The 18,040-nt window shown below is 39.2% G+C and overlaps 1 protein-coding gene across 1 annotated transcript in view; it reads left to right on the top strand.

The window, feature by feature from the left end:
- The first annotated feature begins 12,610 nt into the window (after positions 1-12,610).
- Positions 12,611-18,040, top strand: part of SPHKAP (SPHK1 interactor, AKAP domain containing) — a 57,408-nt gene continuing 51,978 nt past the window's right edge. The window contains exon 1 of the mRNA XM_070754238.1: positions 12,611-12,772. Within this exon, the coding sequence (XP_070610339.1) occupies positions 12,611-12,772 (162 nt within the window). The remainder of the gene's footprint in view (positions 12,773-18,040) is intronic.

The raw sequence follows: 18,040 nt of genomic DNA, 5'->3' as shown, positions 1-18,040 counted from the left end.
AAGGCTGTTTGTGTACTTGCACTGAAGTAAGTTTGCTCTTCTGTGTTGGCTTGTTGAATATTTGTTTAGAAGAAACCTTCTACTCTGCTTTTCCTTTTGCACATTTGCATTTTTATCCACAATTTCTTAGTTTAAAAACAATAAGTGATTAAAAAGTTGCTGCTTCCTTGGTGTTGCTGTTTTTGTTATGTATCAGTTTAGAATGATCATTTATATTTGCTGGGAGACTCAATTCTATTTTATTGCTACTTCCTGAAAAAAACTCTGTAAAAGGGCTGGATGGTTTCTAGTGCTATAAAAGTAATTTATTTCCTCTGTAATTCTAATGTGATGCTAGTTCTAAATCTGTTCCAGCAATTTTTTTTTACTTTTTGTTCTGTTAGTTCAGCAATACATAATAAATTGATTCAGTAACTCAATCATGCAAACATCAGTGATTCGAGAAGGCTGTAAAGTTTAACAATTATTTGTGTGTGTGAGAGAAAAAGAAAGCTGAAAGAGAAACAAATTATTTTCCATAAAAACAAAGTTTTCTGGGCTAGTTTGTTATGGCTCAAATCAAACAGTTTTTAAGGTTTCGGGATTGTCATGGCACCTGTGATGCAATTCAATTCAATTCAATTTATTAGATTTGTATGCCGCCCCTCTCCGTAGACCTACACTTACTATAGTTTGTCCAAACATAACTGCAATTCTAGAGGAAACTATTTGCTGTGGTTAGCTCTGGCCCAGCTCCTGCCCCAAGGACTGTGGATGTGGGGGAGACATACACATGCTGCAGGCCTGTTTTGCCCCCCCCCCCGGGTGGAATCTGATGATGAAGGCTCCTCTGACCAAGAAGACATGAGTGACAGGGAGGAGGAGAGTGTGGCAGACAGCTCAGAAGGAGATCAATTATGTAGCTCCTCCTTGGATTCAGAACAAGAGTTAATGATACAGCCACACATGCGGAGAGCGATGCATAGGCAACAACAACTGGGAGATTATTATCAAAGAAAATGAGGCCACCTGTGGTTGGGTGGGGCTGTGGTAATTAGTGAGGCTGCTATAAAGAGCAACCTGTGGGTTTGGCCATTGTGGAGGATTATCTGATCGTTGTGTTTCATGACTGCTATACTGACTGACTTGTTGTGTGTGCTGATTTTTCCCTGCTTTGAAACTAAACCAGAGCAAAGTGTGTTTCACTTTGTGAAAGAAGGACTTCGAATTGCCTCACAGCTGCAAGCTAAGTATCACAGGACTGATAAGGGACCTGTATAAATTACCAGTTTGTTTGGAGACGAGTGCTCTTTGCTATACCAAAAGAGAGCTTAGTTTAAGTGAATTTTCATTATAAAGAACATTGTTTTGAATTTTCAAACGTGTGTGTGTCTGAAATTTGTACCTGTGGATTTTTGGGAGAGCCCGACAGAACACTATTTAGATCAAAATATTGTTTCTCAACCTTAGCAACTTTAAGAGATTGAAGGACTTGATGACTGGCTGGAGAATTCTGGCAGTTGAAGTCCACATATAGTTGCCAAGGTTGAAAAACTAGAACTCCTTTGTAAAAGAGATGGTGGGTGATAGTAGAAGCCATAAGCTTTGCATGCAAGAAGGTCCATGTTGCCCTCCAGCTTTATCCTGTCACACATCAGGGCATGGAAAGCATCACTGACAGGTTGAAAATCACTGATGCTCAGAGTAGATAATAATGGACAAATTGATTGATATACAGAGCAGCTTTTGCTGGCATAAGGGAGATAATGGATTGAACAAAATTATTGTTTATATTGGTAGAATCTGACAATAATATTCTGCCCATGCAGTTGAGCTATAGCCTTTATCAGTTTTATTCCCTAGCATTTATAATCTGAGTTTATTATAAAGCATAAAGTAGTGAGATATTCCAGGGTCTAGTTTTTATGGATTACTTGTGTAGTGCAACAAACCTATAATAAAACTGTATGCATCAAACAGCTTCTGGGGGAGACTATTAAAATCCAAGCAGCTGTGGTTTTCAACTAAGCCAATAATGAAAATGCAGCAAAATTTATTCTCAGAAATAATCTGTTTCTTTCAACTCTCCTCTCTTTGAAGCCCCATATTTAAAAATCTTAACTAATTAACCCTAACACTTTATAGCCCAGGCATGGAGGATAAAAATTTAAAATACTAAGAGCATTATGTGCTGCTGCTGTCTGCACTCCTAACCCAGTTGTCAATTTCTATGCATAAAATTTAACAATAATTTGGAACAAAACTGCACCTAGTCCAAGGAACAAAGGCTTACAGGCTAGGAACACTTGATTCATCACACAGTGCAAATTAAGGCAAGTGCTTTATTGCTGGTCTGTCTTATTTCAATTACATTTTGAAATGACCTCTGGCCATTTTAACTATAATAAAGAGGTTGCAGAGAAATATATAATTTGCTTTTGTATTATGCTATGAAACTTATGGATATTTTTTCCTAAGTAGAGTTAGAAGGGCTATATCAACAGAAGTAATATAGCACATATATTTTAGTGCTTATAAACATTAATAAAATCACTGGATCAAATTGGCATCCATCCAATTTTACCTTATCTATAGGAGAAGGTAAAATTGTTGATCATAGGTGCAAGATTTCTTCAACTGAACTCTGTTTCTGAGTGGTCTAACACATGGCAGCTCCAAATCTCAACTAGCAAATGCTCTGTCCTACACATTGGGAAGAAGAATCTGAACTTCAAATACGAACTGAATAATCTAATTATCACAGATAATCCCCACTGGGTTAAAGACTTTGGTATACTAATAACAAAAGATTTAAGTGCCAAAGCCCACTGCAACAACATAGCCAAGAAGGCTTCAAGAGTTGTAAACCTAATCCTATGTAACTTCTGCTCTGGCAATCTCACACTGCTTACAAGAGCTTACAAAACTTTTGCCAGACCCATCCTCAATACAGATCATCCGTTTGGAACCCATATCGCATCTCAGACATCAACACCCTTGAAAATGTCCAAAGATACTTCACCAGAAGAGCCCTTCACTCCTCCACTTGAAACAGAATACCCTACGAGACTAGACTTTCAATCCTGGGCCTAGAAAGCCTAGAACTAAGAAGCCTTAAAAATGATCTAGGTATTGCCCACAAGATCATATGCTGCAACGTCCTGCCTGTCGGCGACTACTTCAGCTTCAACCACAACAACACAAGAGCACACAACAGATTTAAACTTAATATTAACCGCTCCAAACTTGACTGTAAAAAATATGACTTCAGAAACCGAGTTGTTGAAGCGTGGAACTCATTACCGGACACCATAGTTTCATCCCCAAACCCTTAACATTTTACCCTTAAATTATCTACGGTTGACCTATCCAGATTCCTAAGAGGTCAGTAAGTGCCTTCCGTCCCCTGTCCTATTGCTCTCCTATATCTCCTATACCTTTCTTCTATTCCTATATCTCTTCTTCTATTCTTTCACTGATATGTTCTATTACTACCGTATATCTTCTTTTCTATTCTTTCATAGATGTATTTTACTATGAGTATCTCCTCTATAACCTTCATCATGTATTTTACTGTGTGTGTGTGTGTGTGTGTATGTATGTATGTATGTGTATATATATATATATATATATATATATATATATATATATATATATATATATATATATATATACACACACACACACACACACAGTGGTCCCTCGATCATCGCGAGGGTTCCGTTCCAGGACCCCAAGCGATGATCGATTTTTCACGAAGTAGCGGTGCGGAAGTAAAAACACCATCTGCGCGTGCGCAGATGGTGTTTTTACTTCCACTGCCGCCCGCCCTTCGCCCGCCCACCCCGTTGCTCGCGCCTGGGGTGCGCGCGCGCTTGGGGACACCCTAGCTCCGCTTCCCAGCTGGGAAGCGGAGGTGGGGTGTCCCCAAGCGTGCGCGCTTTTCCCAGCAACGCGCGCGCACGTGGGGACACCCTAGCTCCGCTTCCCAGCTGGGAAGCGGAGCTAGGGTGTCCCCAAGCGCGCGCGCTTTCCCCAGCAATGTGCGCGCGCGTGGGGACACCCTAGCTCTGCTTCCCAGCTGGGAAGCGGAGTTGGGGTGTCCCCAAGCTCGCGCGCGCCGCCCGCCGACGCTGTTGCCGGCTCCGCTTCCCAGCTGGGAAGCGGAGCTGGGGTTTCCGCGCGCGTGCCGCCCGCCAGCCCACGCCGTTGCTCGCGCCGCCGCTGGGGTCTTACCGGGGCAAGAGGGGGAAGACCCAGGGAAGCCTCTGCCCGGCGGGGAAACTCCACCATCTACGCATGCGTGGAAGGGCACACATGCGCAGATGGTGGAGTTTACTTCCGGGTTGAAAACTAGCGATATAGCCCTTTCGCGATGCTCGAGGACGCGAAACTCGAGGGTTCACTGTATATATATATACCCACTAAAACTCTCATTGTGTATTGGACTAAATAAATAAATAAATGAATGAATAAATAATAACTAAAAATAAATAAATTGAAAATATATAATAAATAAATAAATAAATAAAATAAAAACTTTAGCCATTTTAAGATTGTAGATGTCCCCGATTTATTTATTTATTTATTTGTTTGTTTATTTTATTTGTCAAGTACGTATTGGTAGTATACAAAGATATAACACTGTTTATATACATGATAATGGAAAACATTAGGACTAGGATGGTAGGCATACTGGTGCACTTATGCAAGCCCCTTACTGACCTCTTAGGAATCAGGCGATGACAATTCCTATACTGGCAGGTAAAACCTGGGAGTTAATAAAGTCTGCGTATTTAAAATGCAAAGGCTGCGTAATACTAATGTAAAGTTCAGACTTAATGCTTGGGAAAATAAGTGTTATGATGGCTGTTTTGATAAAACTTTGATAAATGTGAGTCCAGAACATGATAGATCCATTAGTAGGAAATTGATGGCAAGAAGAACTAAAGGAAATAGAAAAACCAATCTTGTTGGAGAAAAATAAGCATGGTATCTGTGAAAGAAACTATGATTCTTGATGTTCTCATATAGCTTCAACATACTGTACATACATCAAAATCAATTTGTTAGTGAATATCTGACCTAATTATGAACACAATATTTTTTTCTATAATGAAATAAACCTTCTTCTACACATTACTCAAGAGAGCTGTATGTGAGTTACCACAATCTGTGACTAACCTGACAATTGTCAATATTATTTGGATATGATGCAAACTGTAGTCCCAATATTTGACTTTGGGAAGTCATCTAAACATATTTGACGTGGGATTTTATTTATGGAATAAGTGGGCATTGATTGAAAGCTTAAAACTATGACGCCTAAAACACGATCTAAGTATTGCCCACAAAATCATATGCTGCAACGTCCTGCCTTTCAATGACTACTTCAGCTTCAACCGCAACAACACAAGAGCATACAACAAATTCAAACTTAATATTAACCGCTCCAAACTTGACTGTAAAAAATATATTGTCGAAGCGTGGAACTCATTACCAGACTCAGTAGTGTCAACCCCTAACCCCCAACATTTCTCCCTTAGACTATCCACAATTGTCTCTCCTTATCTCATATCTCATATATCTTTTCTTCCTTTCATATATCTTCTCCTCTACTTTTATATCCTTTCTTTATATATAATACCTCATGTCTATCCTCTTCAATATGTATTGTGTATTGGACAAAATAAATAAATAAAATAAAATAAATAAATAAAATAAATAAATTAGATTTTAAAAATCATATTTGTTAATTGTTCTGTGCTGCCGTTTGTCACGCTGAGTATTGACAGCCCCAGAGACATTCTAAGTCATTCAGAGTTATGCAGTAATTAAATAGTTAACAGTGTGTGTGTTGTATTAGCTCCACCCATTATGATGTAAAATCCTGCCACATCATCAATGCATCATTTCCTTCTTGTTGAGATCCTCCATATTCCTTTGTCTCTTTCTTTGTTAGCTGCAATGATGTAGCATGCATCTCAGATGCCTCCAACAGGCATTAATATATTTTCTTATTTTCGTAATAAAAGTAACTTTGTTTGAAAGCTGATTCTCTTTTTTAATCCATCGACTCTCAGAGATGATTTACTATGGTCCACGCAGGCTGTAATTTATCTATAATCTGTCACCGTTCAGCTTTTCTATCAGTCTGGGTATCAAGCATAACTAGAAGCATAACTAGTTTTTCCCAGGCCACAACTTCGTAAAATACACTACTACTTACTCCATAACAAGCAAACATACAGACAGGGAATAGTTGTCATGATAATACACATAATCCAGATAATCCAGGGAAGTCTTCTAGCATTTCTGAATATCATACTATTGCTTATAAAGTGAAATATTTTATATTCTAAGGAATGGAATTAGAGATCCGTGTCCTGTTTTTTTAACACTTTGCAGTGCTAGCTAAATTATAAAAACAGTAGAGATCTGATACAATGAAGTTTTATAACGCTAATACGAAGGAGGTACCTTCTCTTTATCGTTCTTGGCAGATCTAGCATTGATTTTGGAGATTCCAATATTCCAAAGGGAAATATTGACTTATACTTTTTTCCTCTCATACCCCCCTCTATCATTGGTGTTGATACATATGAACTTTGAATTCATACTGGATAAAGTCAATGTTTCATAATACTAGATCTATGCAGACTGATTCTCATGGGCAGGTAATTACTTGAGAGGTGTCACTGATAGACTTACAGAGAAATATCCAGATCCAAATGCAAGCTCTACCATGACAGTAATAAACTCAGAATCTACTTCAAGGAATATTTGGAAAATATAGTGTAGGAACCATAAAATGAAATTGTATTTTGGATGAAACAGAAATAAAGGTGAAACTAGACCCCAGAGTTGGGTGAAATATTTGTTCTCCCTAATAGGTGGAAGTAGCCTCCAATGATGGGAAGACACCATCCTTAGCCAATCAGGACTGAGTGTGAAAACAGTATAAATAGAACTACAGTGCGTCAGTTCTCCCTCTTTTAATTCAGTTCTGAGTCAAGGATGTGTGCCTCCTCTCACCTTCACTACCTGGACAGGGAGTCATTGCTCACAGTCGCTCATGCGCTTATCACCTCAAGGTTCGATTACTGCAACGCTCTATACATGGGACTACCTTTGAAAAGTATTCGGAAACTTCAGATCATGCAGAATGCGGCCGCGAGAGCTGTCGTGGGGCTTCCCAGATTCGCCCATGTTTCTACAACACTCCGGGGCCTACACTGGCTGCCAATCAGTTTCCGGTCACAATTCAAAGTGTTGGTTATGACCTTTAAAGCCCTACATGGTATTGGACCAGAATACCTCCGGAGCCGCCTTCTACCGCACGAATCCCAGCAGCCGATAAGGTCCCACAGAGTTGGCCTTCTCTGGGTCCCGTTGACCAAACAATGTTGCTTGGCGGGCCCCAGGGGAAGAGCCTTCTCTGTGGCGGCCCCGGCCCTCTGGAATCAACTCCCCCGGAGATTAGAATGGCCCCCACCCTCCTTGTCTTTCACAAATTACTCAAGACCCACCTTTATCGCCAGGCATGGGGGAACTAAGACATCTCCCCCAGGCTTTTATATTTTATGTTTGGTATGTATGTGCTGTATGGTTTTTTAATTGTTGGGGTTTTATATATCTTTTTATTATTAGATTTGTTCTATTGTTCTATTGCCTTTTTATTACTGTTGTGAGCCGCCCAAGTCTTCAGAGAGGGGCGGCACACAAATCTAAATTATTATTATTATTATTATTATTATTATTATTATTATTATTATTATTATTATTATTATTATTATAAGTTTCTATTCCCTGACCGAGCCCCCTCCCCAAGCTCAGTACTTGGGTTGAAGGCAGTCCAGGGCATCAGCCCAGCTTACCCCTTCAGCTGAAGGCCCTTACCTGTCATCTGAAATTCCTGCTGCAAGGAAGTGGGATTAGTTCCAGCTTTAACATCTAGTGACCAAACGAAGGGTACTTCAAAATCATCTGGGCCCTGGGCCTCGAGAGCTGAAGAGTTCCCCTAACTCAGGGGTAGGCAAAGTTGGCTCTTCTATGACTTGTGGACTTCAACTCCCAGAATTCCTGAGCCAAACATGCTAGCTCAAGAATTCTGGGTGTTGAAGTCCACATGTCATAGAAGAGCCAACATTGCTTACCCCTGCCCTAACTGAACTGCCTGCCTCCTCAGAATGACAGGCCTCTAATCTTCCCTCAGAACTGTCGTGTGAGCTTTGGGCAGCGTGGTCAAGTGATTTGCCCTTAATTGCTGATCATATGCAGAGATAAGCCTCTATTTCACAGCCAAGCTGACAGACTGATTTGGACAAACGGGCACGTAATTTGCCGACTGTCGCTGTCCTTGTTTTTTTTGGAAGACTGAGAGCTTCATCTTTGAATGAATAGAATTAATTTAATAGAATAAGATTTTTCAAAAAGTGTAAACCAAGGAAAGAAAATATCTATGTAAAGTTAAAGAATTATGTTTTTTTTCCATTCAATATTCTCTATTTGATATTTATTCTAAGATGATATCTAATTTAATATTAGGATATTATGATTCCTACAACGATTCAACCGTGGGACAATATAACACAATGTGCATTGAATATAGGAAACGGAGTGCTATATTTTAAAAATACAAAGCTGGTGTTTATTTAACTTGGCTGATTAAGTGACAACATATAATACTAGAAATAGATTCTTCCTTAGTAATTACATCCTTTATAGTCATAATCCTGAGACATAGCTTATCGTATTAAAACCCCTAATGTGTGATCTATGTAAGCTTGTGGAATTAGGCCACAGATAGCATTTACAGTTTGCCTGAGGTTTTCATCCATAACAAATCCCAAAGACATTTGCAAGAGGTATTTTTAGCTGTCACTTTGACTAACCATCTGTGCTTTTACTGAAGAATGCATGGTTAGAAGTGAACAAATAATGCTAAACAAGTCTAACTTTAAAATCACAAATCCAATTACTGGGGTGCATATGTCACCCAAACATATTTTGTTTATGTTTGTTGCCAAATCAATACATATGCATATAAAATTCATATAAAATGAGAAAATCTGAATTAAAATCTCAGTGATTTTGCTATTTTCAATATTTGTAAGGTTTAATGATATTATATAGGGAATGACTCTGCTTCTACAAACCTATTTGGGGTTTCATTGTTTATCATACAACTCGTTAGTAAGTAATCTGGACTTTAGAACCATTTAACTAAATTGAAAACATGGTGTTATAATTTTATTAATGCATTATCTTGGAAAATGAATTTGGTTTTCTAAGCTGGGTTCTCCTGTCCATCTTTCATAAACACTGTATTTCTGAGAACAGAGGCAAGTTCTTATTTTAAAATATGCTTTATATGAGCACAAGTGGATGGTCTGCAAACTTTGTGACATTTTCAGTCCATTTTGACAGCCTGACGAAGCCCCTACAATAGTGCTGAAATTTATTTGCTGTCTATCTCTCCCTGGGGTTATTCTATGTGGCTATCATATCCTTTACTATTAGTGTTTTTTCATCTTGTTCCCACAAATTATGTATCAGGGACAAAAAAAGCTTCCAATGGAAGGTTATTGTAGAAAAACAGATCAATCAAAGAAAAAAATTGCATTCCTGAAAATGGGGAAAAGTAATGTTTCTCCTAGTAAAATGTTCAGATGAATTCTAGGGGCACGTGGGGTTCTGCAGGTAATAAAGAGCTTTATAGCTTAAAACCAATACTTTAAACTGTGCCTGAATCCAGTTGACAACTTGCAATCAGCCTGCAAAACAGATATAATGTATGTCTACTAGCAAATACCCCTGAATATCTAGGCCATTGATTTTGAACCAACTGAAACTTTCAGGTGGTCCAAAAGAACCTCATGTAAAGTGTGCTGCAATAGTCTATATCAGTGAGGGTGAACCTATGGCATAAGTTCCACAGGTGGCACACGGAGCCATATCTGCTGGCATGCAAGCCATTGCTCTAGCTCAGCTCCAACATGCATGTGTGTGCCGGCCAGATGATTTCTGGCTTCCATGGAGGCTCTGGGAAGGTATTTTTGGCTTCCAGAGAGCCTCCAGGGAGGTGGGGGGCATTTTACCCTCCCCTGGCTCCAGGAAAGCCTTTGGAGCCTGGGGAGAGTGAAACATAAGCCTACTGGGCCCACCAGAAGTTGGGAAACAGGTCGTTTGTGGCCTCCAGCGGGCCTCCAGGGCAGAGGAAAGCTGTTTTTGCCCTCCCCAGGCATTGAATTGTGGGTATGGGCACTCATGCAGGCGCGATAGCACATGTGCACCCTCTTTCGGCACCCATCACTGGTCTATATGTATGTCAGAGTATATATAGTTGAGCATAGCATCCAGAATATTACTAAAATGATGATGGCTCTTGTGAGCCATATGATAACCCAGGATTTCCACATTTATGGCTACTTGACAAATTTCTGATCAGAATTGCCCTGATTTTCTGGGAAATAGCTTTAACCAAATACTTCATTGTCGTGACTTTGTAATGAATGTATCAAACAACACCCAAATTCCATATTTTGCACATGAGCATTGAGAGTGATACAGGTTCTGGGTCCTAGAAATGTACTTCAAGCTTCAAAAGTAATGTGGAATTATTACTAGCTTCAAAAAAGACAGTCTCTATGAAATTAGCTTTATACATTATAGGATTATAGCACTGGACTCTGTCCAGTGGGTCCATTTCCTCTCCAGACTGCTATGGTGACTGCTTTAATTTTTTGCTTCACTATCAGATTACTAGCAGAATTATCTTGTTTGTAATAATGCCAAGAAAAGGAATCCAGTCTTTGCACTGGTGATTGGTCCCAATTAACGAGAAATGTCAGTTAAAAAGCTAGTCAGAGATTTGACTATCATAAATGCCAACTAGCCAAATTTATAATAATATTTCCAAAACACATTAGCACAAGGTTTTATTTGATGCAGCACTGCTGTTCAATCAGCTGGAGTTAAGGCACTTTACTGGCCTTGAAAGCTCAGGTATGAGCAACTGATGTGAACTGACAGTGTTACAACAAAGTCCACGTAAATCATCAGGACATATACAGATTTAGATCAAATAGCCATCAGAGGGAGATCATGGCCTGGAGACTTGACAGGAGCAACTTAAAAGGAAGTTCTAGTGAACTTTTTAAGCTCCTCTCAGCTCTTTCTCTAATGACGGAGAATGACAGTTAGCCTTACCACTGTGGTAGTTAGAAAATGTCCTTGACAGATACCACCTTATAAGTGTGGGATTTCCTTAAGAGAGAATTCAAGCAGCCAGCCCATGGTTTAAATTATTTGTTTGTTTGTTTGTTTGTTTACTTACTTTCTTACTTACTTACTTACTTACTTACTTACTTACTTACTTACTTACTTACTTACTTACTTACTTATTGGATTTGTATGCCCCCTCTCTCCGTAGACTCGGGGCGGCTAACAACAGTGGTAAAAACAACATGCGACAATCCAATACTAAAACAGCTAAAAACCCTTATTATAAAACCAATCATACATACAAACATACCATGCATAAATTGTATCAGCCTAGGGGGAAAGAATATCTCAGTTCCCCCATGCCTGACGGCAGAGGTGGGTTTTAAGGAGCTTACGAAAGGCAAGGAGGGTGGGGGCTATTCTAATCTCTGGGGGGAGTTGGTTCCAGAGGGCTGGGGCCGCCACAGAGAAGGCTCTTCCCCTGGGTCCCACCAAACGACATTATTTAGTTGACGGGACCCGGAGAAGGCCCAATTATGAACTACTTAACTATGTTATGGTATCATATTCTGTCCTGGTTCCATGTTTGAGGATTTAGACTACTACAAATGTTACTACAGCAAAATATGCAGGAAAGTTATTTTATATGCACATAGTCCTGTGTCCTAATGGAAGATATTTCCTTCATAAGATGGCAAGAAAGATAAACTCCTGCCTTCTGAGTAGAAGAAAATATTCTTTCTCTTTTGGTGATCAGGATAGCAATTCCTGGTATATTTATATAGCCACAAGAGTCAGTTCTTGTGTCAAAGCTGAAGTTATGTAAACGCCTTTGCCTCCTGACTTCCCATTACACCAATTCAGTAACAGTAGCACGTAAGACTGATAGGAGCTTTGTCTGATGATGAATTGACTGATAAAATCCTCATATAATTTCTTTGAACCTCATTCTTCAAAAACCGATTAACTGTTCCCTGTCTGTGCTGATAGAAATGACCTGCTTTGCTTTCTAAATTTAATCAACTCCATTGTAGTCTTTGCCTTGAAAAGCTATAATTTACCTTTTTTCTTGGGTATGAAACAGACGACTTAGTATAAAATTTAGTGTGCAATTTCTAGCCTGCTGGCATAGTGAATGGATGTAACCACTATATAATTTAGAAACCTTAAACTGCTTCTTTGATACAGAAAAGAATATTTTATTGTATTGTTGAAGGTGAACAGATGCTCTATCCAATGTACTGTAGTTCTGTATTCTAGGTTTTTTTTATTTTCAAAGGCAATCAGGCCACTATTTCAGAACAGGGCTCCAATGCTGAAAAAGTTATAATAAAAACTAATCCCATCACAAATAATATGATGCTTTGTGCCAAGGAAACCTGCAAGAGCTAGAAGGGGAAGAGGTATGAAGGATTATGAAATAATGTTTGATTCCTTTGTACCAATGTCACTGATTCCTACTCCCCCTTTTCTCTTCAGCAACTTTGAATTTCCCTTGATGTACGAAATTTCGCACCACTGTGGCACAGAAAATAGTGTCAGAAGTTCGGTCACGGCATGTAAGAAGGTAATGCCTTTTTGAAGTTGTCAACAATGCAGCTAATTCTGTTTACCCATTATTTCAATAATATTCAAAATGCACACAAGGAAGGCAACTAAATGATGAAAAATATTAACATACAGAAGCAATCAATTGACCAATGATTTGCTGAAAAATAGCTACCTATTCTAAAAACATAATTGTTCAGTTTTATGGACAAGCCTCATTGCACCATCTGATAGTTCTTAGCCTATAAAAACAGTGGCTTATAATAATGAGCCTTAAACATGACAGGGCTTGGAACAATGGATACAAATATCACACTACTGGAATTATGGAATGAAAACAAGCAAGGACAGAAAGAGTTGGATCAATATACTATTAAAAAGTGAGTTTTGAATGTTATCTGATTGAGAAATTATTAAACCAAAGCTTTCCAAAATGAAATCGGGACGCCAATTTATCCTAGAAAGACTTAGATGTGGGCACAGGGTTCATCCACCCATGAATCACTGCCAAATATTAAAAGAAGAAAAATATATTTTTAAAAAATTGGGTAGAATATTCCAGTCCAGATCTAAATGCATCAAGTACTGAAATTGCCAGCAAAGGATTATATGATAATGCGTTCATTTTACATGATGACTGATATGACAGTTTTAAAAATGACTGCAAAATCTTTTCAAGAAGGAATCCAACTTGGGTTTTCAATTTCTAGATATATGTATGCCTAAAAAAGCAATTGTTACATATATAATTTTCCTAAACATTAATATTAAACTAAGAAGTAACAAATATTGAATACCCAACTTCAATTGTTCTTACCACTTTGATTGATCAAGATTCATGTTTGGGTATATTTTGCCCACAATATCTCATTCATTCATTCATTCATTCATTTAATTCAACGTCTATGCTGCCCTATCCCAAAAAACTCAGGGCGGCTTACAGCAACAATATAAATACAAAACAATAAAAATAAGTCAAATTTAAATTTAAATTTAAATGGGTTGACCTGCCTGAACAGAAGGTTGTATTAGAAGACCTCAAAGGTCCCTTCCAAATCTGTTATTTTGTTCTGTTATTCTGACCCACTTTTTATTTTTATTTCACTTCTCCATTAAACTCTCCACGATTGACCTCTTCAGATTCCTCAGAGGCCAGTAAGGGGCGTACATAAGTGCACTGATGTGCCTATCGTCCCCTGTCCAATTCTCTTTCCTTACCCCTTTTATCTTATATATTCTCTCCTCTATATATATTCTCTTCCTATCCACTTCTCTTCTTTTTTACTTCCTATCCTTATATATATTACCTAATGTCTATTCTCTCTCATATGTATTGTATATTGGACAAAGAATAAATAAAATAATAAATAATAAATAAAATATTTTAAAGCTTTATAATCTCAGGCAGCATCAACATGACTGCTTCATCATTCCATTCTTGCAGCGTAACATTAAATGTGTGAGATATCCTGTCCTAATTATTAGCGTAATATGATGAACCATGTTTTTAAAATTACAGTTACATATGTATTATGAAGATATGCATCCCTGAAAATTTCATACAAAGGGAAGAAAAATCAACCTAGGCTTCAATTTTGTACCTGCAGATTTAAAATAAATCCACATAGTTTTAGAACATTGCAAATGCCTTCAAATTCCTATCAAACATATTGATATCTAGATTTGTGATCAGCAGAAATCATAGAACTGATTCCAGTTTTTTTGGATTTATCAGAATGTAATACTGCTGAAAACAAAGACACATAGGGAGAAGCATTTCTGCACATTGTTTTTATTTGAATTTCTCCCATTGCCTGGTAGTTGTGTACATAGCAGTGGCACATGATTTGAGTGTGTGGGAAATATGAAGAAAATATTAAATGAGATAGAATGATGGAGAGACGATGTTCTGTCTGGGTCACTCCAGAAGCCAATACCAACCCAAAAAGAGAATCCAGACACACTGGTAAAAGGCAAAGGCAGTTTTATAAAATTCAAGAAAAACACAGGTAACAGAAAATGTCCTTACAAACAGGAAAATGCTGTATCTGCAGATATATTCACGAAGGCCAAAAGTCCATGCAGCAATACAGAATTCTTGCTGCCAAGCCAAGGCTGTAGATAGCAGACCTATACCTCCCACGGATCTTCCAAAGCTGCTGGGCCACAAGCCAGGAACAGAGACGCCGAGAAACAAGACAGGATAACGCCACGCCAAGCTGATAACACGCCACATGGCTTAAAGGGCTTGCCTGCCTTTTAAACCCTGCTGATGAGTACCACACCCAAACCCAGCTGTTTCTACTTCAATGGTGAAAATATCTCTTTAACTGCTCCTTTCGTTGCTCTGAACGTTGCTGTCTCATGTCAATGACAGCTTGTGCGTCATCACCTAATGACTCCAAGCTACTGGCTGGGGAGAGCCCCCCCCCCCCCGGGGCTGTCATGCTGTTCGCCTTCATCCCATTCCTGCTTTTCCTCTCCCCCGTCCGACTGTTCAGCTCCCGCCTCTGCGCTGTCATCCTCCTCTGGGCATGGAGCCAGCAGAGACACAGCTGGTCCCTGAGCAGCCTCAGGCTGAATCACAACAGATGATAGACGATATATCTCTTTGCAAGATATCTATGGAACCTTAAAAGATAATAGAGAAAGTTGTCTAAACCACACTGTCAGAGTTATGTAGACTTGGCACAATCTCTCATCATACCTGACTGTCAGGGCAAAAGATTACTAACTTTTGGCCTAGGTTTTTCCTGCAGTTTGTAAGACATATTTTATTCACTTCCATTTTGCCAATACTCTCAAATAATTCAAGACACTTATTATAAGATAAACTAATATGAAAAACATCATTGAGCCATATTCATAAGCCATCTTGGTCCATTTTCTGACTCCACACATTATATTAACAAAAATGATTTGTTAAAATGAAATTTTATTGTTTGCAGTGGGCTGACACAAGAAGAATAACAAGCATTTCCTTCAATTTGCTTTAGGTTCAATTATCCGTGACACAAACAAAAACTCATAGCATATGGGGTACAAAATATTATTTCACTGACTCCGTTTTAGAAAATGAATGTGGAATGAGTCCCCAAAGTCTCATCTTGTTTTGCATGTTCTTTGCCATCTCTTTTTGATGAGCTGTAATTAAACACTGCAATTAAGATGATCAGGCAAGAATAAGCTGTTATCTCATGTGTTAAGAAAGCCTCTATAGCAGTGATTTTCAACCTTTTTTGAGCCGCGGCACATTTTTTACATTTACAAAACCATGGGGCACATTGAGGGGGGGGCAGCTAAAAAAATATTGGACAAAAAAATTCTCTCTCTTCCTCCCTTTCGCTCTATTTCTCTCTCCCTCTTTCTCTCCCTTCCTCTTTTTTCTCTCTCTCCATCCCTCTTTCTTTCTCTCTTCCTTCTTTCCTTTTTTGCTCTTTCTCTCTCCCTCCCTACCTCCCTCTATGTCTTTCTCTCTCCCATCTTCCCTCCCTCGCTTTCTCTCTCTCTCTTGCTTTCTCTCTCTCTCTCTCTCTTGTTCTCTCTCTTGCTTGCTTTCTCTCTTGTTTTCTTTCTCTCTTGCTTGCTTTCTCTTTCTCTTTCTTTCTTTCTCTCTCTCTCTCTTGTTTTCTTTCTCTGAGCTTCGCAGCACACCTGACCATGTCTCGCGGCACACTAGTGTGCCACGGCACACTGGTTGAAAAACACTGCTCTATAGGGATGTATCCAATTATGCATTGACTATATTAGTCATATAGCTATCTTATAGAAGGAAGTGGTTGTTCTCAATTTATAGTCTGCGCACTATTAGACAGTGTTTCAGTTTTCTGATTTTCAACTGACAATATAGGCCATAATTGGAACAGATTACCAGTGATGGCGAATCTTTTTTCCTTCGACGGCCGAAAGAGCATGGGCGTGCACTATCGTGCATGCACAAGTGCCCACACCCATAATTCAATACCTGGAGAGGGCAAAAACAGTTTCCCCACCCCCCCAGAGGCCTTCTGGAGGCCAGAAACAGCCTGTTTCTCAACTTCTGGTGGGCCCAGTAGGTTTGTGTTTCCCCCTCCCCAGGCTCCAAAGGCTTCCCTGGAGCTGAGGGAGGGTAAAAATGCCCTCACCCACACCCCCAGAAGCTTTCTGGATACCAAAAATGTTGGCAGGCACACACATGTACATTATAGCTGAGCTAGGGCAACAACTTGCATGCCAGCTGTTCTGTCGGGCTCTCTGGTAGAATACTTCCAAAAATTCACAGGTACAAATTTCAGACACACACACGTTTGAATATTCAAAACAATGTTCTTTATAATGAAAATTCACTTAAACTAAGCCCTCTTTTGGTGTAGCAAAGAGCACTCGTCTCCAACCAAACTGGTAATTTGCACAAGTCCCTTATCAGTCCTGTGATACTTAGCTTGCAGCTGTGAGGCATTTCAAAGTCCTTCTTTCACAAAGTGAAATACACTTTGCTCTGGTTTAGTTTCAAAGCAGGGAAAAATCATCACACAAAAAGTCAAAGTCAGTAACACAGTCATGAAACACAACGATCAGATAATCCTCCACAATGGCCAAACCCACAGGCTGCTCTTTATAGCAGCCTCACTAATTACCACAGCCCCCCCCCAACCACAGGTGTCCTCATTTTCTTTGATAATAATCTCTCAGTTGTTGTTGCCTATGCATCGCTCTCCGCATGTGTGGCTGTATCATTAACTCTTGTTCTGAATCCAAGGAGGAGCTAGATAATTGATCTCCTTCTGAGCTGTCTGCCACACTCTCCTCCTCCCTGTCACTCATGTCTTCTTGGTCAGAGGAGCCTTCATCATCAGATTCCACCAGGGGCAAAACAGTCCTGCAGCATGTGGATGTCTCCTCCACATCCACAGTCCTTGGGGCAGGAGCTGGGCCAGAGCTAACCACAACACCAGCAGAGATGGCTCCGCATGCCACCTGTGGCACCTTTGCCATAGGTTCGCCATCACTGGACTAGACTATATGGACATTTCTATTCAATTAGAATTAAGGCATTCATTTTTTTTTATTTTAATGTTCCTGAACAATCATGAAGTTTCAGTTTGATATATGTAGAATATAAGTTGCATCCATTTGTAAGTTTACTGAGAAGATGAAAAAATTGTATTTTAATCACATAATTTTTTTAGTTCAAGATGTCCTTGGGTGTTTTGGGGATCATATATTAATCCCCAATACATCATATATTAGATTGGGGATCAAAGGCTGCATCAAAAAAAAATAGCCAGGGTTAAACAGTGAAGAGGAT

The sequence above is a fragment of the Erythrolamprus reginae genome, chromosome 5, assembly GCF_031021105.1.
Source record: "Erythrolamprus reginae isolate rEryReg1 chromosome 5, rEryReg1.hap1, whole genome shotgun sequence".
Classification (NCBI taxonomy): Eukaryota; Metazoa; Chordata; class Lepidosauria; order Squamata; family Dipsadidae; genus Erythrolamprus; species Erythrolamprus reginae.
This window is presented reverse-complemented; position numbering and strand designations above follow the sequence as displayed.